The sequence below is a fragment of the Geotrypetes seraphini genome, chromosome 2 (assembly GCF_902459505.1).
Source record: "Geotrypetes seraphini chromosome 2, aGeoSer1.1, whole genome shotgun sequence".
NCBI lineage: Eukaryota > Metazoa > Chordata > Amphibia > Gymnophiona > Dermophiidae > Geotrypetes > Geotrypetes seraphini.
The window spans coordinates 415,927,557-415,947,486 of NC_047085.1; the positions used below are offsets into that span (position 1 = coordinate 415,927,557).

The window sequence follows — 19,930 nt, forward strand, 5'->3', positions numbered from 1 at the left end:
CACCTGTTTTCAACCTGAGTTTCTCGGTTTGGTGGAGGGGGGGGGGATCTGAGGCTTTTTCTTCTTCTTAATATTTTTCACAGAAGAAGCGTTGCTGATGTGCGAATTGTGTGTTTTTCTGCCTTGTTCTGGAACTATGCCTGTGGAATGTTTAGTACTTCTCTTTGTGGACTCTGCTGATCTTTCATGAGTAGTTATGCTGTGCTGTAAACCAGGTCGAAAGTGTAGTGAGATTATATTGTTTGGTTTTTCGAGGGGCTTGTGTTGTGTTTGCTAGTACTGGTCGACAAGTCAATGAAGCCATGTGCACAATGCGCAGTGGCAGCGAAAAGGGTGAACAGAATGCTAGGAATGATTAAGAAGGGGATCACAAACAGATCGGAGAGGGTTATCATGCCGCTGTACGGGGCTATGGTACGCCCTCACCTGGAATACTGCGTCCTGCACTGGTCACCATACATGAAGAAGGACATGGTACTACTCGAAAGGGTCCAGAGAAGAGCAACTAAAATGGTTAAGGGGTTGGAGGAGTTGCCGTACAGTGAGAGATTAGAGAAGCTGGGCCTGTTCGCCCTTGAAAAGAGGAGACTGAGAGGAGAAATGATCGAAACATTAAAGATAATGAAGGGAATAGACTTAATGATAAAGACAGGTTGTTCACCCTCTCCAAGGTAGAGAGAACGAGAGGGCACTCTGAAGTTAAAAGGGGATAGATTCCGTACGAACATAAGGAAGTTCTTCTTCACCCAGAGAGTGGTGGAGAACTGGAATGCTCTCCCGGAGTCTGTTATAAGGGAAAACACACTCCAGGGATTCAAGATAATGTTGGACAAGTTCCTGCTGAACCAGAATGAACACTGGTAGGGCTGGTCTCGGTTAGGGCACAGGTCTTCGACCTGGGGGCCGCTGCGTGAGCGGACTGCTGGCTGCGATGGACCACTGGTCTGACCCAGCAGCGGCAATTCTTATGTTCTTAATGGTCACTGACAACTTTAGAAATTTGTGCGGGAATGTACTTCCAGTAAGGTGACCCACGTCATCAGTTGAAGGTTTAAAGATGGAAGGATGATGTCGGATGCCGAATAGACACAGAAGGACTGAAAGCCATTATTGGGGTATCTATGGTGTAAATCAGCTACTTGCTAAGGGTGAGATACTGTGATAGTATCAAGATAATGATATTTTATTCTGTTATTGATCCTTTGATGAGTTCTTTGAGCGTCAATGGAGCTAAGATGGATTCTCTTCTTGGAATCCTGATCCTGAAGAAAGATAATGTGGAACATGGTCATGTCGGAAGGGGGAATCCTTGCAACGGCATAATTGAAAGAGAAGTTATTTGGTTTCAATTTAATATGAAAGTCATGAAAACTTTAATGAAAATTATACTAATAAAGATAGATTGAGTTTACAAATTTAGAAAATATAGAAAAAACTGCTATATATAAAAATATAGAGAATTTGGAAAGAAGATTCTATCTATCCGTACTGGGTTCATTGGATGATTTCATCCACATGTGAGAATACATACCAGCTGTCCTTGGAGAACATTTTCTACCGGCAAGTATCTTTGCTATTCTTCAGAAACAGGGGCAGGTGTTGTGCCATCCTTCCTTTGCTAATTGGAAGATTTGCTGTTTTTTCAGACGCATGACACTGGCTGACATTGAAAGAATTGCTCCTCTAGAAGAAGGGGCACTGCCTTACAATCTAGCAGAGTCTCAGAGACAGGTAAGAAAAGGACTGACCTGAGGCCTTTTAAATATCTTTGTCCTTTTAGCAAATTATTGTCGAGCTTTCTCCTTTTGGTTGCTATCCTGAGCTCCAAAACACTTCCACAAAGTCTTGCAGAGTGTAAAAAAGAAAATTTTGTAGGCTCCATTGCCTATACCTAAAGCAAGGCTGACTCCTATTATGACTTAATACTAGCTCAGGTAATAGATTGAATTTAAATATATATTTACTGTATATACTCAAATATAAGTTGATCCGAATGTAAGCCGAAACCCCCTTTTCCCCCCAAAAAAGGAAAAATGGTTGACTCAAATATAAGTCGGGCGGCTTAATATTCAAGTGCCCTGCACTTTCAGGCTCCGCACCCAGCCCCCTTCCATCCCTTCCTGCCAGACACTGCACCCAGTAGCAAGTGGGAGTTATCTCTGGTACATAAACTGATTTCATATGCGTAGCGCAACGGGATATCAGATATGACCTACGAGTAGTAGCACTCTTCGGTTTGTGTCATTTCCTCATTCATCCCTGCGTAATGCATTTTTTTATATGTTTTATATATAATGCTTTTTTTTGGTGATTTTCTTATTCTTTTATACTTAATGAGTGAATTAAATAATTTAAATAGGTTAAATGAACTTAGCTTCATAGCGAACATGCTTCAACTTTAGAATGAAGCTCCCCAGTGCCATCGCGTTTCGCACATCTTTATCAAGGCTGGGGATCTAAAAAACGAAACAGGCAACAAGCACTGATTAGAATAACTTATCTCTATAATTCAGACATAACCCATCAAATTTAACATACCTCAAAGATTTACACACACTACTTGTCAAGCCGACGGCATTCAGAAAAGAACCCGGGGCTTGCACACCTCCCATTAAATACACCCCCTCCCTGACATCATATCCTGCAGGCATGAGCAAAAAACCGGCAAGCTGAAAAAGCCGGCTAAAAGGAGCAGCTACCAAAATAACTGCTCAATAGGCAGCAACTAAACAAAGGAACAGGATCAGGAACATGGACTTTAAATGTCAACCTGAGCCAGCCAATCAGATGTTTCATTGAGCCCCTCTGGAGCCATTGGATTTAAAGTAAACATCCATCTGAGTTCTTTTAAATTTTGATAGGAATCTTAATTTAAAAGAACTCAGATGGATGTATACTGATTGGCTGGCTCAGGTTGACATTTAAAGTCCATGTTCCTGATCCTGTTCCTTTGTTTAGTTGCTGCCTATTGAGCAGTTCTTTTGGTAGCTGCTCCTTTTAGCCGGCTTTTTCAGCTTGCTGGTTTTTTGCTCATGCCTGCAGGATATGATGTCAGGGAGGGGGTGTATTTAATGGGAGGTGTGCAAGCCCCAGGTTCTTTTCTGAATGCCGTCGGCTTGACAAGTAGTGTGTGTAAATCTTTGAGGTATGTTAAATTTGATGGGTTATGTCTGAATTATAGAGATAAGTTATTCTAATCAGTGCTTGTTGCCTGTTTCGTTTTTTAGATCCCCAGCCTTGATAAAGATGTGCGAAACACGTTGGCACTGGGGAGCTTCATTCTAAAGTTGAAGCATGTTCGCTATGAAGCTAAGTTCATTTAACCTATTTAAATTATTTAATTCACTCATTAAGTATAAAAGAATAAGAAAATCACCAATAAAAAGCATTATATATATAAAACATATAAAAAAATGCATTACGCAGGGATGAATGAGGAAATGACACAAACTGAAGAGTGCTACTACTCGTAGGTCATATCTGATATCCCGTTGCACTACGCATATGAAATCAGTTTATGTACCAGAGATAACTCCCACTTGCTATTGTGTTCTTGTATTCATATATTTATCATAAATATTAAAGAGAGACACTACACCCATCCCTCCCTCTCCTGTCAGATACTGCACCCAGCACCCTTCCTTCCCTCCCTCCCTTGTCAGGCTCTGCACCCAGCACTCTTCATAGAAACATAGAAAAGTGACGGCAGAAAAGGGCCAAAGCCCATCAAATCTACCCACTCTATTGACCCTTCCTTCTAGTTACCCTTTGAGAGATCACACTTTGATGACCCATCCCCTTAACTCTACCCTCTTAGAGATCCGACATATGTATCCTATCTATGCTTAAAATCTGGCTTCGATCACCTGCACTGGAAGCCCATTCCAATTGTCAACCACCCTTCCTTCCTTCCCTCCCTCCCTCCCCTGTCAGGCTCTGCACCCTTCCTCCCAGGCTCTGCCCTCTGTCCCCCCATCCCTGCCCTATCATACCTCTGTCGATCCCTGATGGAGGTGCAGTGGGCAACAGCAAGATTTCTGAACTCCTGCCCCTCTGCTAACCGGCTGTGCAGATCCAGTTTCTTTGGCTAAGCGGAATGAGCATGATTTGGCGCTGTTCTTCAGCGCTGAGCAGCAGGGTCAAATTACGCTTCTGTTCGTGCTGATGAGCGGCTGAAGAAACTCGATCTGCGGCAGCCGGTTTGCAGCGGGGCAGGAGTTCAGAAACCTTGCTGCTGCCCACTGCACCTCCACCAGGGTATCGACAGAGGTATGATGATAGGGCAGGGAGGAGGGGGCAGAGCCTGGCAGCGGCAGCCTGAAAAATTCTGGAAGGGGAGGGGCATTGGCTCAAATATAAATCGGGACCCCCATTTTTGGGCCAATTTTGCTGAGAATGCGGCTGCACACAGTAAGGACTGTGCATCTTAGAACTTTTTACTTGTGAGCTTGATCAAGATAAGCAAAAATACTTTGTTTTTAGGAATCCTTTTGCATTGTGCTATAATGCTTTGTGTATGAACAATTAATAAGTATTGTGTTGTGAGCCTACAAAAAAATCTTGTATTTAAAAGAGAAAGCAAAAGGTGTACTCTTCATTTTAAGAAATAATGCAGAATCCTAGGAAATACTAAAAAAAAAAGATTATAGCTCATGCATATTTTCCCTTCCCACTGAATCTTTTCCCATTTGCCCATCTTCAAAATGGAATTTTTCAATTTTGATGCTAATTCCAACCTTTCTAGATGCTGTTATACCAAAACTGGAGCTAATGTGATTTCTGTTGCATTGATGGTGAGTTGGGTTTGGATGCAACTAGCTGTCCAGCTCAGAGAGTTCTTTATGGCTGTAACACAACATCTTTATTTGTGTGTGAATGCTAGGTATAGTAGGATCACTTATCTGCTAAAAGAACACTTTTACTGGAGCAGGATTCCCATATGAGATGGAAATATTTCTTCCACTAGCCTAAAAACAAGAAGCACTTGCATGAGATTGCAGAAAACAGTACACTTCTCCCTCCATATTCGATGTGTTAGGGGATTAACAGAACCGCAAATACAGAAAAACCACAAACTTTTTCATATGTTGTTCGCTATTTTCTATTAAAAACCATTGTGAATATGGTGAAACCATGAATCACATGGTGGGAGACCTGGCCTGTTCCTGAAGGAGAGGCAAAACACGGTGAAGAAAGTGCTGGGAATCAGCGATTTTCTCTGTAAATGCTTGGAATCAGCGATTTCTCTATGCAAGCTGAAGTAATTTTGGGGGAGGAGCCAGCATGCTAAAAACCATGAATAATTGAAACTGCGAATGCTGAAACCGCGAATACGGAGGGAGAAGTGTAGTTTAACTCAAGTGTTCTTTATGATACTAGTGCATCCTGCTTCATCTCTGTGCATGCTTGAAAGAGTGGGTGAACTAAAGTAAAATAATAGCTGCAAAACCAAAAGAAAATTAAAAAGCAAACGTTGACTTGGTTTTAATTATTTTTACTTGTATTTAGTTTTCTTTCTTTCTTCCTGAACAGCAAGTTTTGGGTGACGTCTCTCGACCTATTCTCGTCCAGGTGGCTGAGTCAGTCTACAGATTTGCACTCGGTTCAGTTGCTGGAGGTTAGTCATGGATGGGCATTTCAGCATTTCTATCCATAACTTGGAATGCTTTTTCTCATGGTATACTGAAACAAAAACTTTTTTTTCTCTCTTTTTCATTTGCTGTTTTTCTCTTTTGGAACCAGTTACCCTCTTTATGTATGAGATGGGCTGTGATCATGGGATATGTTTTATTATGGATTTCTTTGTACCTGCAAGTGATCAGAGGTTGTGCAGATGGTGCTTCTGTCTTGTTTGGCTCCAGTCTTATGAAATGAGACAGGTTAATAACAAGGTAGTGCTACAGTGATGTTCATTTAATTAAATCTTCCTCTGTCATTCCCTTTTATGTATCTTACTTAAGTTAAAAGGTGTAATAAAAAAGTAAAGCTTGCTCTATAATGACACAACTACATTCTTTCAAATTTTTTTAAAAAAATATTTGTTTTCCTACAGCTGTTGGAGCCACTACTGTTTATCCTATTGATCTGGTGAAAACTCGAATGCAAAACCAGCGATCAACTGGATCTTTTGTGGGAGAACTAATGTACAAGAACAGCTTTGATTGTTTTAAGAAGGTTCTACGCTATGAAGGTTTCTTTGGATTATATAGAGGTCAGTACACCACCGCCACAAAATAAACTCAGAAAATAAGAAAGTGATCCTTCTGATCTGTGTACTTCACTCCATCTTCCTGCAAGAGCTAAGTACAAAAGGGGTAGTAACATTCTCTCTCAGTGTCAGATAGTGTTGGCCCAACCCAAAAAAAAAATTTATCTGCAGATTATAAAGCATACTTAATTTTCATAATCAAAATATAATATTACCTAGCAGTTCAGCATATAGGAAATTTATTTTTACAGCTGCTTTAGAAATATATTAAGTAATTGAACTGTGGGACACCTTTAACCTGTATCTTGGGACTATAGGAATAGTTGGGAGAAGGAGGGGGAGGGGAATTTATATACTGCCTTTTTGTGGTTGCAATCAAAGCAGTTTACATATTATATATGGGTACTTATTTTGTACCTGAAGCAATGTAGGGTTAAGTGACTTGCCCAGAGTCACAAGGAGCTGTACTAACCATTTAGCTACTCCTCCACTCCAGTAGTGTAATGTGCCAAAGCATTTGCTGTGCACTAAAAAGATCTGTTTGTAGTCTTGCTAGAAGAAAACATTTCACCTGTATTAAAAAAAATCAAAGCTGCTGCTGCTAACAAGCAGTAAACCTTAAAGGATCAAAATGATGTTCAGTTTACTCACTTATGTTAAGAGTTGAATCATGTTGAATAGTGAAACAGAGATTGGTAGTGCTAAACTTCTGAATGAAGGGACCTTGATATTCCCCAAATTATGCATATAACCCTTAGTCCCTCATACACAGGTGCACTCTCCCACTTTGTAGCCTCCAGGTGAGAGGACCAAGTCTCATTACCTAGTAAGGGTTTCTTCTTACTATCCTCCTCAAAATAAATATTGCCATTTCATAACGTTATGCTGTTTTTATGTCATGTTAACTGCTCAGGTGGAGGGGCATAATCAAAAAAAACGTCTAAGTCCCCTTTTGGCCTAAGGCTTTAAACGTTGAAAGTAGAAGCAGGGAAAATGTCCATTATCAAAAAAAACGTCCAAGGAGGGTTTTTTTAAAAAATAATGGCCTGCCTCTACGTTCAGCTGTTTAAACGCCCAGACCACCACTACATCTAAACTTATGCCATATAATCGACCTAAAAAAAGCCTAAGCCCCAAACGTCCAAAACAAGGGCTTTTAGGCGAAGGAGGAGCCAGTCCTTTGCCTAAAAGCTGGATTCTGAAACCGGTGTCTGTCAAACACAACACCGGTTACAGAATCCCCCCCCCAATGACATCGGGGCAAGAGGGAGCCCAAGCCCTCTTGCCCCGTGGTACCCCCGACCTCCCCGACACTATCGGGGCAGGAGGGAGTCCAAGCCCTCCTGCCCCGCAATCCCCAAACCCTCCCCTCCCGGGCCGAATCCGTTGGGGCCAGGAGGGAGCCCAAGCCCTCCTGGCACGGTGATCTCCACCCCCCCACCACACGATCCGGCCAGGAGGGAGCCCAAGCTCTCCTGGCCTGGCGATCTGCCCCCCTCCCCCCACCACCACACGATCCGGCCAGGAGGGAGCCCAAACCCTCCTGGCCCATGACCCCCTCTAACCCCCACCCCCAACTAAAATACGGGCAGGAGGGATCCCAGGCCCTCCTGCCCTCAACGCAACCCCCCCCAATGACCACCCCCCGAACCCCAGATCTGCCCCCCTCCACCAACCTGCGATTCTCCCGCCGACCCCACGACCCCCCTACCTCCACCCCCCTTCCCCGTACCTCAAAAAATGTTGGACGGACGGACGGGTGCCAAGCCCGTCCGGCAGGCCAGCCAGCGCAGGAATGGGGCCAGATTGGCCCAGGCGGCTCAAACCCTGCTCACAGGTGGGGCCTGAGGCGCCTGGGCCAACCAGAATAGGCCTGGGAGCCTTAGACCCCTCCTGTGGGAGGGGCCTTGGGCACATGGACCCAACCCGGCCCATGTGCTTAAGGCCTCACCCACAGGAGGAGCCTAAGGCTCCCGGGCCTATTCTGGTTGGCCCAGGCGCCTCAGGCCCCATCTGTGGGTGGGGGTTTGAGCTGCCTGGGCCAATCCAGCCCCATTCCTGTGCTGGCTGGCCTGCGCAAGCCAATAGAAACTGATTTGACACCGAAGAACTAAAAGATACAGTATATGTCTGTTTTTACAGAAAAGTAAACCCTTGTTCACACTCTCATACCCTCATGCTTAGACTACTGCAATTTACTTCTTACAGGTCTCCTACTGAACCACCTCTTTCCCCTGCAATCAGTGCAAAACTCAGCTGGACTACTTATTTACTGCTAACCTCGCTACACGCACCTTACCCTTCTCCTCAAATCACTTTACTGGCTCCCTATCCGCCTCCACATACAGTTCAAAACTCCTATTACTAACCTTACAAGTATGTTCATGCCACAGCCCCTCAGTATCTCTCATCTCTTATCTCTCTTTATATGCCTCCCAGAGAACGCCATTCCTCAGATAAGCTGCTTTTATCTGTACCCTTTTCCTCAACTGCCAATTCCAGACTTCATTCCTTTCATCTAGCTACCCCGTATGCCTGTAATAAACTACCTGAGTTTGTCCTTCATACTCCTTCCCTTACCTTGTTTAAAAGCAAAGTCCACCTTTTTTATATAGCCTTCAGTCCATAACCCTACTCCCTACTGCCCATCACCCTATCCATCAGATTAACATAAGAATTGTCATATGGGATAGACCGAAGGTCCATCAAGCCCAGTATCCTGTTTCCAAGTGCCTAGCTAGATTCCAAATAGTAAAACAGATTTTATGCTAGGAATAATCAGTGGATTTCCCCAAGCCATCTCAATAATGGCACATGGACTTCTCTTTTAGTAAATTATCCAAACCTTTTTAAACCCTGCTAAGCTAACTGATTTCACCACATTCTCTGGCAACAAATCCCAGAGTTTAATTAACTATCAGTATTAATAACTGTACTGATCCACCTGTACTAGCAACTAATGAATGTCTGTGTCAAACTAAACTGTCTATTCCTGGTTAACTGATCCAACCTCTTATCATCTGACCTTCAACTGAACAGATAAAGGTGGAATAGTCCTTAAGAGAAGAAAGTAATGTCATTAGTGATTTGATCAAAAGTTGAACATAAATCCAAGGAAAGAATAATGGCAATCTTGCTCTTCTAAAGATCTGTAACATCTTTCCATTATTTGCCCAGCTGCTCAAGAATCTTACTGTTATTGCAACAGCTTTATTCATCGTTGTTGGCATCAAGAAGCATTTGCAACATTTAACAGAAACTTATTTTCCCGTTCATCCACTACACAGTTTAGGTTCTCTTCTACACCCATGTCTGAAAGTCAATACAATTACCTTCCCAGATGATATAAAAGCATAGACAGCTGAATTTATTGGAATGTTGTACCAAAACCAGATCAAAATGGAAGGCTTTATTTGCAATGCATAAATAGTTGTATAGAATATTGTCCCTTTTTATACTTTAATAAAAAGATATAATAAAATCATAAGTGTTCGAGGCTTGTATAAATGAAGATAGACTCTACGGGGATGGGGTGGGAACAGAACCCGCGGGGATGTGGACAGAATCTGCAGGGGTAGGAGTATGATCTTATTGCCACATCAAAGGCAGATAAGACACAAATGATATCATTTTGACAGTAGTTCATTTAAATCCAAAAGCAGCTTCTGCAGGATTTTTTAATCATTGAATTCAGTTGCCTTAAGATGAGTTAAGTTTTTACAAATTGATACTAGTCAAGTTTTTAGAGAATGACACGGGGACAAAGTTTGTCCCTGTCCATATCCTTGCCCCGTGGTTAACCCATCCCCATGTCATTCTCTACTTAGAAATGGCAGACACACTGCTTTATAGCTATATCAGAAGCCTGGATGCCCCTAAGCCTCTCTCTATGAACAAGTGGGAGTGAGATTTGAGTGTAGTTTTCACTGCCTAGGAATGGTCTATGATTTTTTGGGAAGTTAAGAAACCTGTCTGTGTGTTAGTTCAGGAAAATGCTTATAAATAGTAAAACAATAGTACTATACTCCTGAAGTATGATTGAAGGAAATGTTTCCATCAGTTTCTGAAGTTGTGGTTTTGGGGAAGGTCCATTTTTGCTTATTTGGTGGACTTGTAATTTAATTTGACAATTTTGGTTAAGGGTTGTGGTGGAAATGTCTAAAATGTTGGGTGCCTCTATTGCCTTGTTGCCCCAGCATAACCTATTGGGTTTGCATAATGACCTGGGTATGAAGTAGCAACAAAAAGTAAAACGATTGGGACTAGCAGCAGCTAAATGTATCATTGCCAAGATCTGGAAAGAATCCATCTCTTCGCCACTATGCGCCTGGTCACATCGCTTAAAACTCTTGGTGGATTTGGATAGATTGATATCTCTGCAGCATCAGGATTCATCCCATACGAGTGTTGCATGGAATATAATTTTTTGCTGGTTTGATTAGTTCTTGTTCTGTTGTCGTTTTGATGAATGTACATGCTGGGGAGAGGGGGTTCATAGCCTTGTTCTGAAGAACCAACAGAGCCAGGGCTAAAGGTGTGCAGTATGATGTGTGTAAAGTTAGTTATGTTCTTATTTTTACTTGGGAGGGAAACAAAGAATATTTTTTCTTGTAATTTCATATTCTTGGCTGGGAGCTATATTTATGTATGGCCTGTTCTTGAGAAGTAATCATTGTTCTCTGGTTATTTGTGAATTATTATAAAGAATTTCAAAATAAAAACAATGAAGGGAGAGGATTTTGGATGTTGCAGGGGCTGGGGCCTGTGCCACTTGCCCTTTGGTGACTTGGCTCTGCTTTTGTAGTATCCTCGCTTTTGTAGGTGGTGTGCACTGGCACACAGTGCCCAGGAGTGGAGTAGAGCTGGGATGGGTCGGGGATGGTTTTTCTGCTTGGCTGGGGCTGATGGCTGTCATTTCACAGAGGACTCTGTCACTGCTTCATGGCTTGTGGGGTCATTGGCTTGAGCTGGAAGCAGTTTGGGCCTGGTGGTCCTGTGGGCCTTGGTGCAGTGGCAGGGTTTGCTGCAGGGCAGTGGCTGTCATTGGCAGTCATATTTATACTTCACTTGAGCACAGGGAATGTCTTTGATTTAACATATCTCTGTTTTGTTCTTGGGTTGTTGTATGTTGGCGTATTTTGCCTATGGGGAGGAGGGATTTTCTACCGTGGAGGTATTGCAGGAGTGAAGTTGGGTTCTTAGGGCTCGCTTTCTGCATGTTGTGTGGGCTTTGGCCCCTGTATGCCAATGGGGTCGTCGTAGGAGTGGAGTTGGGCTATTGAGGTTTGCTCTCTGCATTTGGCAGGTGCTTTGGCTCTTGTAATGTCTGGGGTTATTTCCTTCTATTTTTTCATATTGTGTATTTCACAATGTGATTTTTGATTAACAGTTTAAAAAAATGAAAAGAAATGGCAGGCACACTAACCAATCGCTCATAGAAGGGGGCCATAGGGTCTCCAGAAGTGGGACTGGTCACTGTATTAACAATAAATAACTGACACAAATTGAAAATGTTATCTGAAAAGAGTGATGCCAATGCTTCTGCTGAAGGTAGCACTGAAATGTCCTGCTTAATGCCCTCATCATTTCCCATTAATTTATTGACTGCAAAGAAAAGTTCTTTATCAGGAATTCCTCTCTATACTCTGAGAAAAATAGTTTTTAGCTGCATATATATGGGCGGAGTCAGAGCAGAGCATGGGCGGAACTCTGTAACTTATAGATTACAATTACTTAGGTACATATCTCTGGCATATTGGTGTGAGCAATTACCCCAGCTATATGGCTGATATAACTGGTCATGCCTAATCGACTACATGTGTATATATCCAGTTATGCTAGTATTCTAGAAATGAAAGTAGGTACCTGCATTTCTTTATAGAATAGGCTCTTATGAGATGTCCTGTTATAGAATTAGGAACCGTGGGAGGCAGTGATCTACAGAGCTACGAGTGACTCATACACAGAGTAGCAGACGTATATCAGTGTATATAGATGAGGCTTCCAGAAGCGAACCTCTGTTTGAGACTATGGGACGTCCTGGTGGTTTGGGACGTCAACTGATTTGTGTACTTTTGGTAACAAATAAAATACGGGAGTTGTGGAATATAATACATTAAGGAATTTAAATTCCCTATTACTCAAAATTCCTTGTTCTTTTGCCAAATAAGTACATTCATTGATTATCACTTGTAAGTTTCTTGTAGGATCTTCAAGTGCAACATAATCAGAACTCTTTAGTTGACACCATGCTTCTGCCAGATAGTCTTCCTTGTTCTGTAATACTGCACAATTGCCCCTCCTTTATCTGCTCTATGGGGTACTAGATTCCTATCTTGTTTCAACATATGAATTGCTTCATTTTCCTTTTCAGTCATGTTGTACCGAAATTTACATCTCTTCTTTTCGTTTTCTGAGATCTCTTTTGAAACAAGTTGGTAGAATGTTTCAAGAACAGGGTCCATAGGGCCTGGAGGGATCCATGTAGCTTTAGGTGTTACAATAGATCTATTCTCTTCGTTTCCCACCTTTAGAGTAATAGAGGGTAAATAGAATATAAGAATACAAGGGTGAAAGATATAGTATATATAACATGCTTCAATGATAGTATATTTATAGTGTGAATTGCATTGAAAGTATAGGTATTTATTGCTGCGGATATATATTTTGTAACATCAAGTTCATGAGAACTGTAAAGATTGAATGTTATTATAAATTTGACACTTAGATCTAAGTGGTCTATACATTTTAAAAAAATAAATAATAAAAATTATTTGTTTAGTGATGATTAGTTTTAGGTTTAGCAGATGTCCCTGACACAGCTGTATAGGTGAAACATGGCCACATCGGGCTCTGATTACATTTGTGCATTAGTTTAGAAATTTACCTCCACTATGTCTTCTATTTGGTGATCTACTCTGTGTATATGTCTGTTATAGAACTGACCTCAAGATGTACAGACTATATTTTATAGTTGATCTCTTTTATTAGAAATGAGTTGATCTTCAGATATTTTCCACATAGCTAACATTTTTTTAATGTGCTGAAACTTTGAAGCAAAACTTTACCAGAATGTAGAAGGGGAAGTAAGCAGGACTTGGTTTGGCAATTAGATATTAGTGTTCAAGCATTCCAATTAAAATACCGTCATTAAGTTTAATAGCAGAAAATTGCTTACAGTTTGACCTCCTTTTTAGCTGGTGACCCCTGTGTATATCTGACAATTTATTTAAATGCATTAAAGAACTTCCAAGTATTTTTTGTTGTTTCAGGTCTGTTACCACAGTTATTGGGAGTAGCCCCAGAGAAGGCTATAAAACTTACTGTAAGTTAATACATCTGTATGCATTTTACTTCAAAGTATGTTTGCTTGATTAAATATTTGCTCCAGTTTAGCGTGTTGTGTTGTTTTTTTTCAAAACAATTCTGTACTCTAGCCTTTGTTAGATAAGTTGGTGTTTTGGAGCAAGATTGGAAAAATAATGTAAACGATACAACTGATAAGCCATATGCTTTGTGCATGTCTGCCATTCTGTTTGTGGGATGCAAAAGAAATATTATAAACTTTCATTACTTTCTAATTTAGGCAGTTGCTGCTTTTACCTATATCAGAATTAGACACGCCAGGTTCATTCCCCCTGTATCAATATATTTAAAAAAGCTTTACAAGCTAGAATGAGGTAATGCAGATTTGATCCTCAGGGTGAAAATGGATTTAACTTATAGAGTTATACTTATGGCCTGTACAAGAAGTTATACAAGAAGTTATATTTATGGCCTGTACATATACATTTGGATTAAAAACTATATTCATTGTATGTTTGACTATCTTTCAAAACTTGGCCTTTTTTTCAGACCTCTGAAAGCTGTGCCTTTCTGTCCCCTATCTGACTATTATAAATATAATATATGCACCTTTCATAATGGTAGTAGCCTCTGTTTTTAGAATCACTTAGTTGTTTTATAATTCTTTTTTCTGGAAAATATCTTTGTTAATGTTCTAGAAACAAAAATCATGCAAAAAATATCAGTAGCCTATGGCATATCGAAGCAAATGGACATCTCAAAATGGCCCCAAAAAAGGTCATCTTCCAAACATCCAACTCATGATTTTCAAAAGATAGATTAGGCATGGATGTTTTACATTGCAGTTCATCCAGATAGCAAGGGGGTGTATTGGACAGGACTAGGAAGGGCTCACAATTAAGACCTCTTTCAGCAATAATGGAACAGGAAGAACATCCAAGCTAAAAAGGAGGACATTTTTTTATCTAGACCAGTTTCAATAACATCCATGGTATAAAAGGTGCCCCGATTAAGCAGCTGACCCACTTGAGGGATGAAGGCATGAACCCTCCTTCATCTCCCAGTGGTTACTGGCCTCCTTCCACCCCCTTAAGAAATGAAGGTAACTAGGCTCTATGACAGTTCCAGGTATTACACTTCTCCCTCGGTATTCGCGAGGGATAGGGGCAGAGCCGGACCGCGAATATCTTCTCATCCGGCTCTGACCCACCCCCGCCTTACTCCCGCCTTCCCCCCGGCCTCCCGGCCTTACCTGGTGGTCTAGCAGGTTTTCGGGGCAGGAGCAATCTTCCTATGCTCCTGCCCCGTGCAGATCGCCAATAGGAAATGACTGCTGTGAGTTCCGGTAGTCTCTCGAGACTATGACAGGAGCTCATGGCAGCCATTTCCTATTGGTGATCTACATGGGGCAGGAGCATAGGAAGATCGCTCCTGTCCCGAAAGCCTGCTAGACCACCAGGTAAGGCCGGGATGCCGGGAGGAAGGCTGGAGAGAGGCGGGAACATGCTAAACTATGGGGGAGGGGGGTTTCACCTTCCCCCCAAAATATCACAAATATGTGAAATTGCGAGTGTTGAAACCACGAATGGGGAGGGGAAAGTGTATAGCCATTCCTAATAGTGCAGGAAGCAAGTATAAGGAGTAGCCTAGTGCTCAGTGCAGTGGACTTTGAACAACACAACCCAGGTGTATCTCCTGCTCACAATCTATCTAATGTACCTGGGGCAGTGGGGGGAATTAAGTGACTTGCCCAGGGTCACAAGTAGCAGCGTGGGTTTGAACCCACAACCTCAGGGTGCTGAGGCTATAGCTTTAACCACTGCGCCATAGACAACCAATCTAATTTAATGAAATATCGTGTAATACCATCATTTATAGAAATGGAAAAAAATTACCCTCACCACAGTATTCTGCACAGTTTGTAATCTTTTCAACAATCCTTTAACACATCCTAAATAAACAATATTACAATAGTCTACCTGGGAAAGAATAAGAGATTGAACCACAAGTGCAAAAACTGCTATTGTAGTGATGTATTTTTAGGTACCATAATTTTTTATCTGTTCCTTGAGAGCTCACTAAAACATAAAGGAATTAAGGCGGGATTTGTACCTGGGTCCAATTATTTAAAGTCCACTGCACTGAGGCTGCCCCTCTACTCTGCAGGGAATTCTTTGTGGCCATTTTGATACAAAGATGACAGACATTTTTGTACCTGTTTTTTGGGCATTCATATTTTGGATGCTTCATTTTGATAAAATGATCAAAATGAATGGCCATTTATCTGAAGAATATCCTTTTCACACATTTTCAAACAAGAAATCCAAGGGAAAGGAGCAGAAGAGGACCAATTAAATTCCAATGAACTACAGGAGTGAATAAATATATATACAATAGTATTAACAGACCAATAAAAAATCATGACAATCATGTTGAGGGTAAAGGCCAGGGCAGAGAAATTTGCATCCTGGAGATGAATGCATGGCTACGTGGATGGTGTTGTCGAGAACATTTTGGTTTTCTGGGATGATTTTCCAAGGGCTGCTGAGCAAGGATGGTATTCATCTACCAAAGAAGGGACAAAGTATCTTTGCAGGCAGGCTGGCTAATCTACTGAAGAGGGCTTTAAACTAGAAGCGATGGGGTAGGGTGATCAAAGCTCCCAGGTGAGTATAAGCAAGTAAATCACTGAATACCTCTACACGGATGGGAAAAGAGTGCAATGTCTGGAAAGCAGTATATACTAATGCTCAAAATATGGGAAACAAGATTTTGGATCTAGAAGCTGTGATGAAAGAAGAGGGGTTGGATATAGTGGCGATCACGGAGATGTGGTTCACGGAGAACCATGACTGGGATGTAGTTATACCAGGCTATAATCTGTTCAGGAAAGACAGGGTAGGAAGAAAAGGAGGGGGAGTAGCGTTATATGTTAAAGATCATATTAAAGCCACACAATTGCATGATCTGCAGGGCAAGGAAGAGACACTGTGGATCAATTTGAAAAGAGGGAATGGTGAATATATATACATTGGTGTGATAGTAACATAGTAGATGACAGCAGATAAAGACCCGAATGGCCCATTCAGTCTGCCCAACCTGATTCAATTTAAATTTTTTAATTTTTTTTCTTAGCTATTTCTGGGCAAGAATCCAAAGCTTTACCCGGTACTGTGCTTGGTTTCCAACTGCCGAAATCTCCATTAAAACCTACTCCAGCCACTGAAGCCCTCCCCAGCCCATCCCCCACCAAACGGCCATACACAGACACAGACCGTTCAAGTCTGCCCAGTACTGGCCTTAGTTCAATATTTAATATTATTTTCTGATTCTAGATCCTCTGTGCTCATCCCACGCTTCTTTGAACTCAGTCATAATTTTACTCTCCACCACCTCTCTCGGGAGCGCATTCCAGGCATCCAACACCCTCTCCGTAAAGTAGAATTTCCTAACATTGCCTTTGAATCTACCACCTCTCAACCTCAAATTATGTCCTCTGGTTTTACCATTTTCCTTTCTCTGGAAAAGATTTTGTTCTACGTTAATACCCTTCAAGTATTTGAATGTCTGAATCATATCTCCCCTGTCCCTCCTTTCCTCTAGGGTATACATATTCAGGGCTTTCAGTCTCTCCTCATACGTCTTCTGGTGCAAGCCTCCTATCATTTTTGTCGCCCTGCTCTGGACCGCTTCAAGTCTTCTTACATCCTTCGCCAGATATGAGCTCCAAAACTGAACACAATACTCCAAGTGGGGCCTTACCAATGACCTGTACAGGGGCATCAATACCTTCTTCTTTCTACTGGCTACGCCTCTATTTATACAGCCCAGCATCCTTCTGGCAGCAGCCACTGCCTTGTCACACTGTTTTTTCGCCTTTAGATCTTCGGACACTATCACCCCAAGGTCCCTCTCCCTGTCCGTGCATATCAGCTTCTCTCCTCCCAGCATATACAGTTCCTTCCGATTATTAATCCCCAAATGCATTACTCTGCATTTCTTTGCATTGAATTTTAGTTGCCAGGCATTAGACCATTCCTCTAACTTTTGCAGATCCTTTTTCATATTTTCCACTCCCTCTTCGGTGTCTACTCTGTTACAAATCTTGGTATCATCTGCAAAAAGGCACACTTTTCCTTCTAACCCTTCAGCAATGTCACTCACAAACATATTGAACAGGATCGGCCCCAGCACCGAACCCTGAGGGACTCCACTACTCACCTTTCCTTCCTCTGTGCGACTTCCATTAACCACCACCTTTTGGGTCCTAACTTCAACCCTTCAAGTTTGTTCAACAGCCTCCTATGAGGAACTGTATGTAAATTACATCTAGCATATGTCCTCGATCCAGCTCTCTGGTCACCCAATCAAAAAATTCAATCAGGTTCGTTTGCCACGATTTACCTTTTGTAAAGCCATGTTGCCTCGGATCCTGTAACCCATTAGATTCAAGGAAGTACACTATCCTTTCTTTCAGCAACACTTCCATTATTTTTCCAACAACTGAAGTGAGGCTCACCAGCCTGTAGCTTCCTGCTTCATCCCTGTGACCACTTTTGTGAATAGGGACCACATCCGCTCTCCTCCAATCCCCAGGAACCACTCCCGTCTCCAGAGATTTGTTGAACAAGTCTTTAATAAAACCTCTCTGAGCTCCCATAGTATCTTGGGATGGATCCCGTCTGGTCCCATTGCTTTGTCCACCTTTAGTTTTTCAAGTTGCTCATAAACACTCTCCTCCGTGAACGGCGCAGAATCTACTCCATTTTCTCGTGTAACTTTGCCAATCTCGGTCCTTCTCCAGGATTTTCTTCTGTGAACACAGAACAGAAGTATTTGTTTAGCACATTTGCTTTTTCCTCATCACTCTCCACATATCGGTTCCCAGCATCTTTTAGTTTAGCAATTCCATTTTTCATCTTCCTCCTTTCACTAATATATCTGAAAAAATTTCTGTCTCCCTTTTTTACATTTGTAGCCATTTGTTCTTCTGCCTGTGATTTTGCCAGACGTATCTCTCTCTTGGCTTCTTTCAGTTTCACCCTGTAGCCCTTTCTGCACTCCTCTTCTTGGGTTTTTTTTATATTTCGCGAACGCCAACTCTTTTGCCTTTATTTTCTCCGCCACTAGTTTGGAGAGCCATATCGGCTTCCTTTTTCTCTTGTTTTTATTCATTTTCTTCACATAAAGGTCCGTAGCCATTTTTATCGCTTCTTTCAGCTTAGACCACTGTCTTTACACATCTCTTATGTCCTCCCATCCTAACAGCTCTTTCTTCAGGTACTTTCCCATTGCATTAAAGTCCATACGTTTTGAAATCTAGGACTAAGTTTTGTGCGGCCGCGCTCCACTTTAGCCATTATATCAAACTAAACTGTTTGATGATCTCTACTTCCCAGGTGAGCACCCACTCGAACATTAGAGATACTATTTCCATTTGTGAGGACCAGATCCAATATTGCTTTTTCCCTCGTGGGTTCCGTCACCATTTGTCTGAGCAGAGCCTCTTGAAAGGCATCCACAATCTCCCTACTTCTTTCCGATTCCGCAGACGGAACATTCCAGTCCGCATCCAGCAGGTTGAAATCTCCCAACAGTAGTACCTCCTCTTTCCTTCCAAACTTTTGGATATCCACAATCGGATCCGTATCAATTTGCTGTGATTGAGTTGGAGGTCTGTAGACTACACCCATGTAGATAGAAGTTCCATCTTCTCTTTTCAGAGCGATCCATATCGCTTCTTCCTCTCCCCAGGTCCCTTGCATTTCGGTCGCTTGGATATTGATCTTTACATAGAGAGCTACTCCTCCACCTTTTTGACCATCTCTGTCCTTCCTAAAAAGATTATATCCCGTTATGTTTGCATCCCATCCAAGTGATTCACTGAACCATGTCTCTGTGATAGTAACAATATCTAGATCTGCTCTAACATCAGGGCTTGCAGATCATGAACTTTGTTACTTAGATTGTGAGCACTTGTGGTCATCGCTTTCCAGCTATTTTTCAGTGGTAATCTCCTTTTTCTTATAGATTTTTGTTTCGTTTTACTTTCCGTTGCAATACTAAGAAATGAGTTGCTGATATTGTTTATGTTGCAATCTTTACTACTATCACATCTTTTCTTTTGCAGGGGGTGGTCTCTATAATTGTCCTTCATACATACACCACCCCCACCTTCTAGTTTAAATGCCTTGAAACATATTGTCTAAATTTCTCTGCAAGGTTTCTTTTTCCTGCTGTAGTAATATGTAGCCCATCAGTGCAATATAGCTTCTTGTCCTTCCATGTATTTTCCCATCCTCCTATGTACCTGAAGCCTTCTTGATGACACCAGGCTTTGAGCCATCTATTAAAGTATTTCAGAAAAAGCTAAAGTCTTTACAAAAGGTTTCAAGCCCTCACCAAGCTCTCGAAAAG

At 41.8% G+C, this 19,930-nt stretch overlaps 1 protein-coding gene across 6 annotated transcripts in view; it reads left to right on the forward strand.

Moving 5' to 3' along the window:
- Positions 1 to 19,930, forward strand: part of SLC25A13 (solute carrier family 25 member 13) — a 475,810-nt gene that overhangs the window by 280,609 nt on the left and 175,271 nt on the right. For all 6 annotated transcript variants that reach the window (XM_033931081.1, XM_033931080.1, XM_033931082.1 and 3 more), the window contains 4 exons: positions 1,647 to 1,731; positions 5,533 to 5,617; positions 6,053 to 6,211; positions 13,480 to 13,532. In XM_033931081.1, coding sequence (XP_033786972.1) covers positions 1,647 to 1,731; positions 5,533 to 5,617; positions 6,053 to 6,211; positions 13,480 to 13,532 — 382 coding nt within the window. The remainder of the gene's footprint in view (positions 1 to 1,646; positions 1,732 to 5,532; positions 5,618 to 6,052; positions 6,212 to 13,479; positions 13,533 to 19,930) is intronic.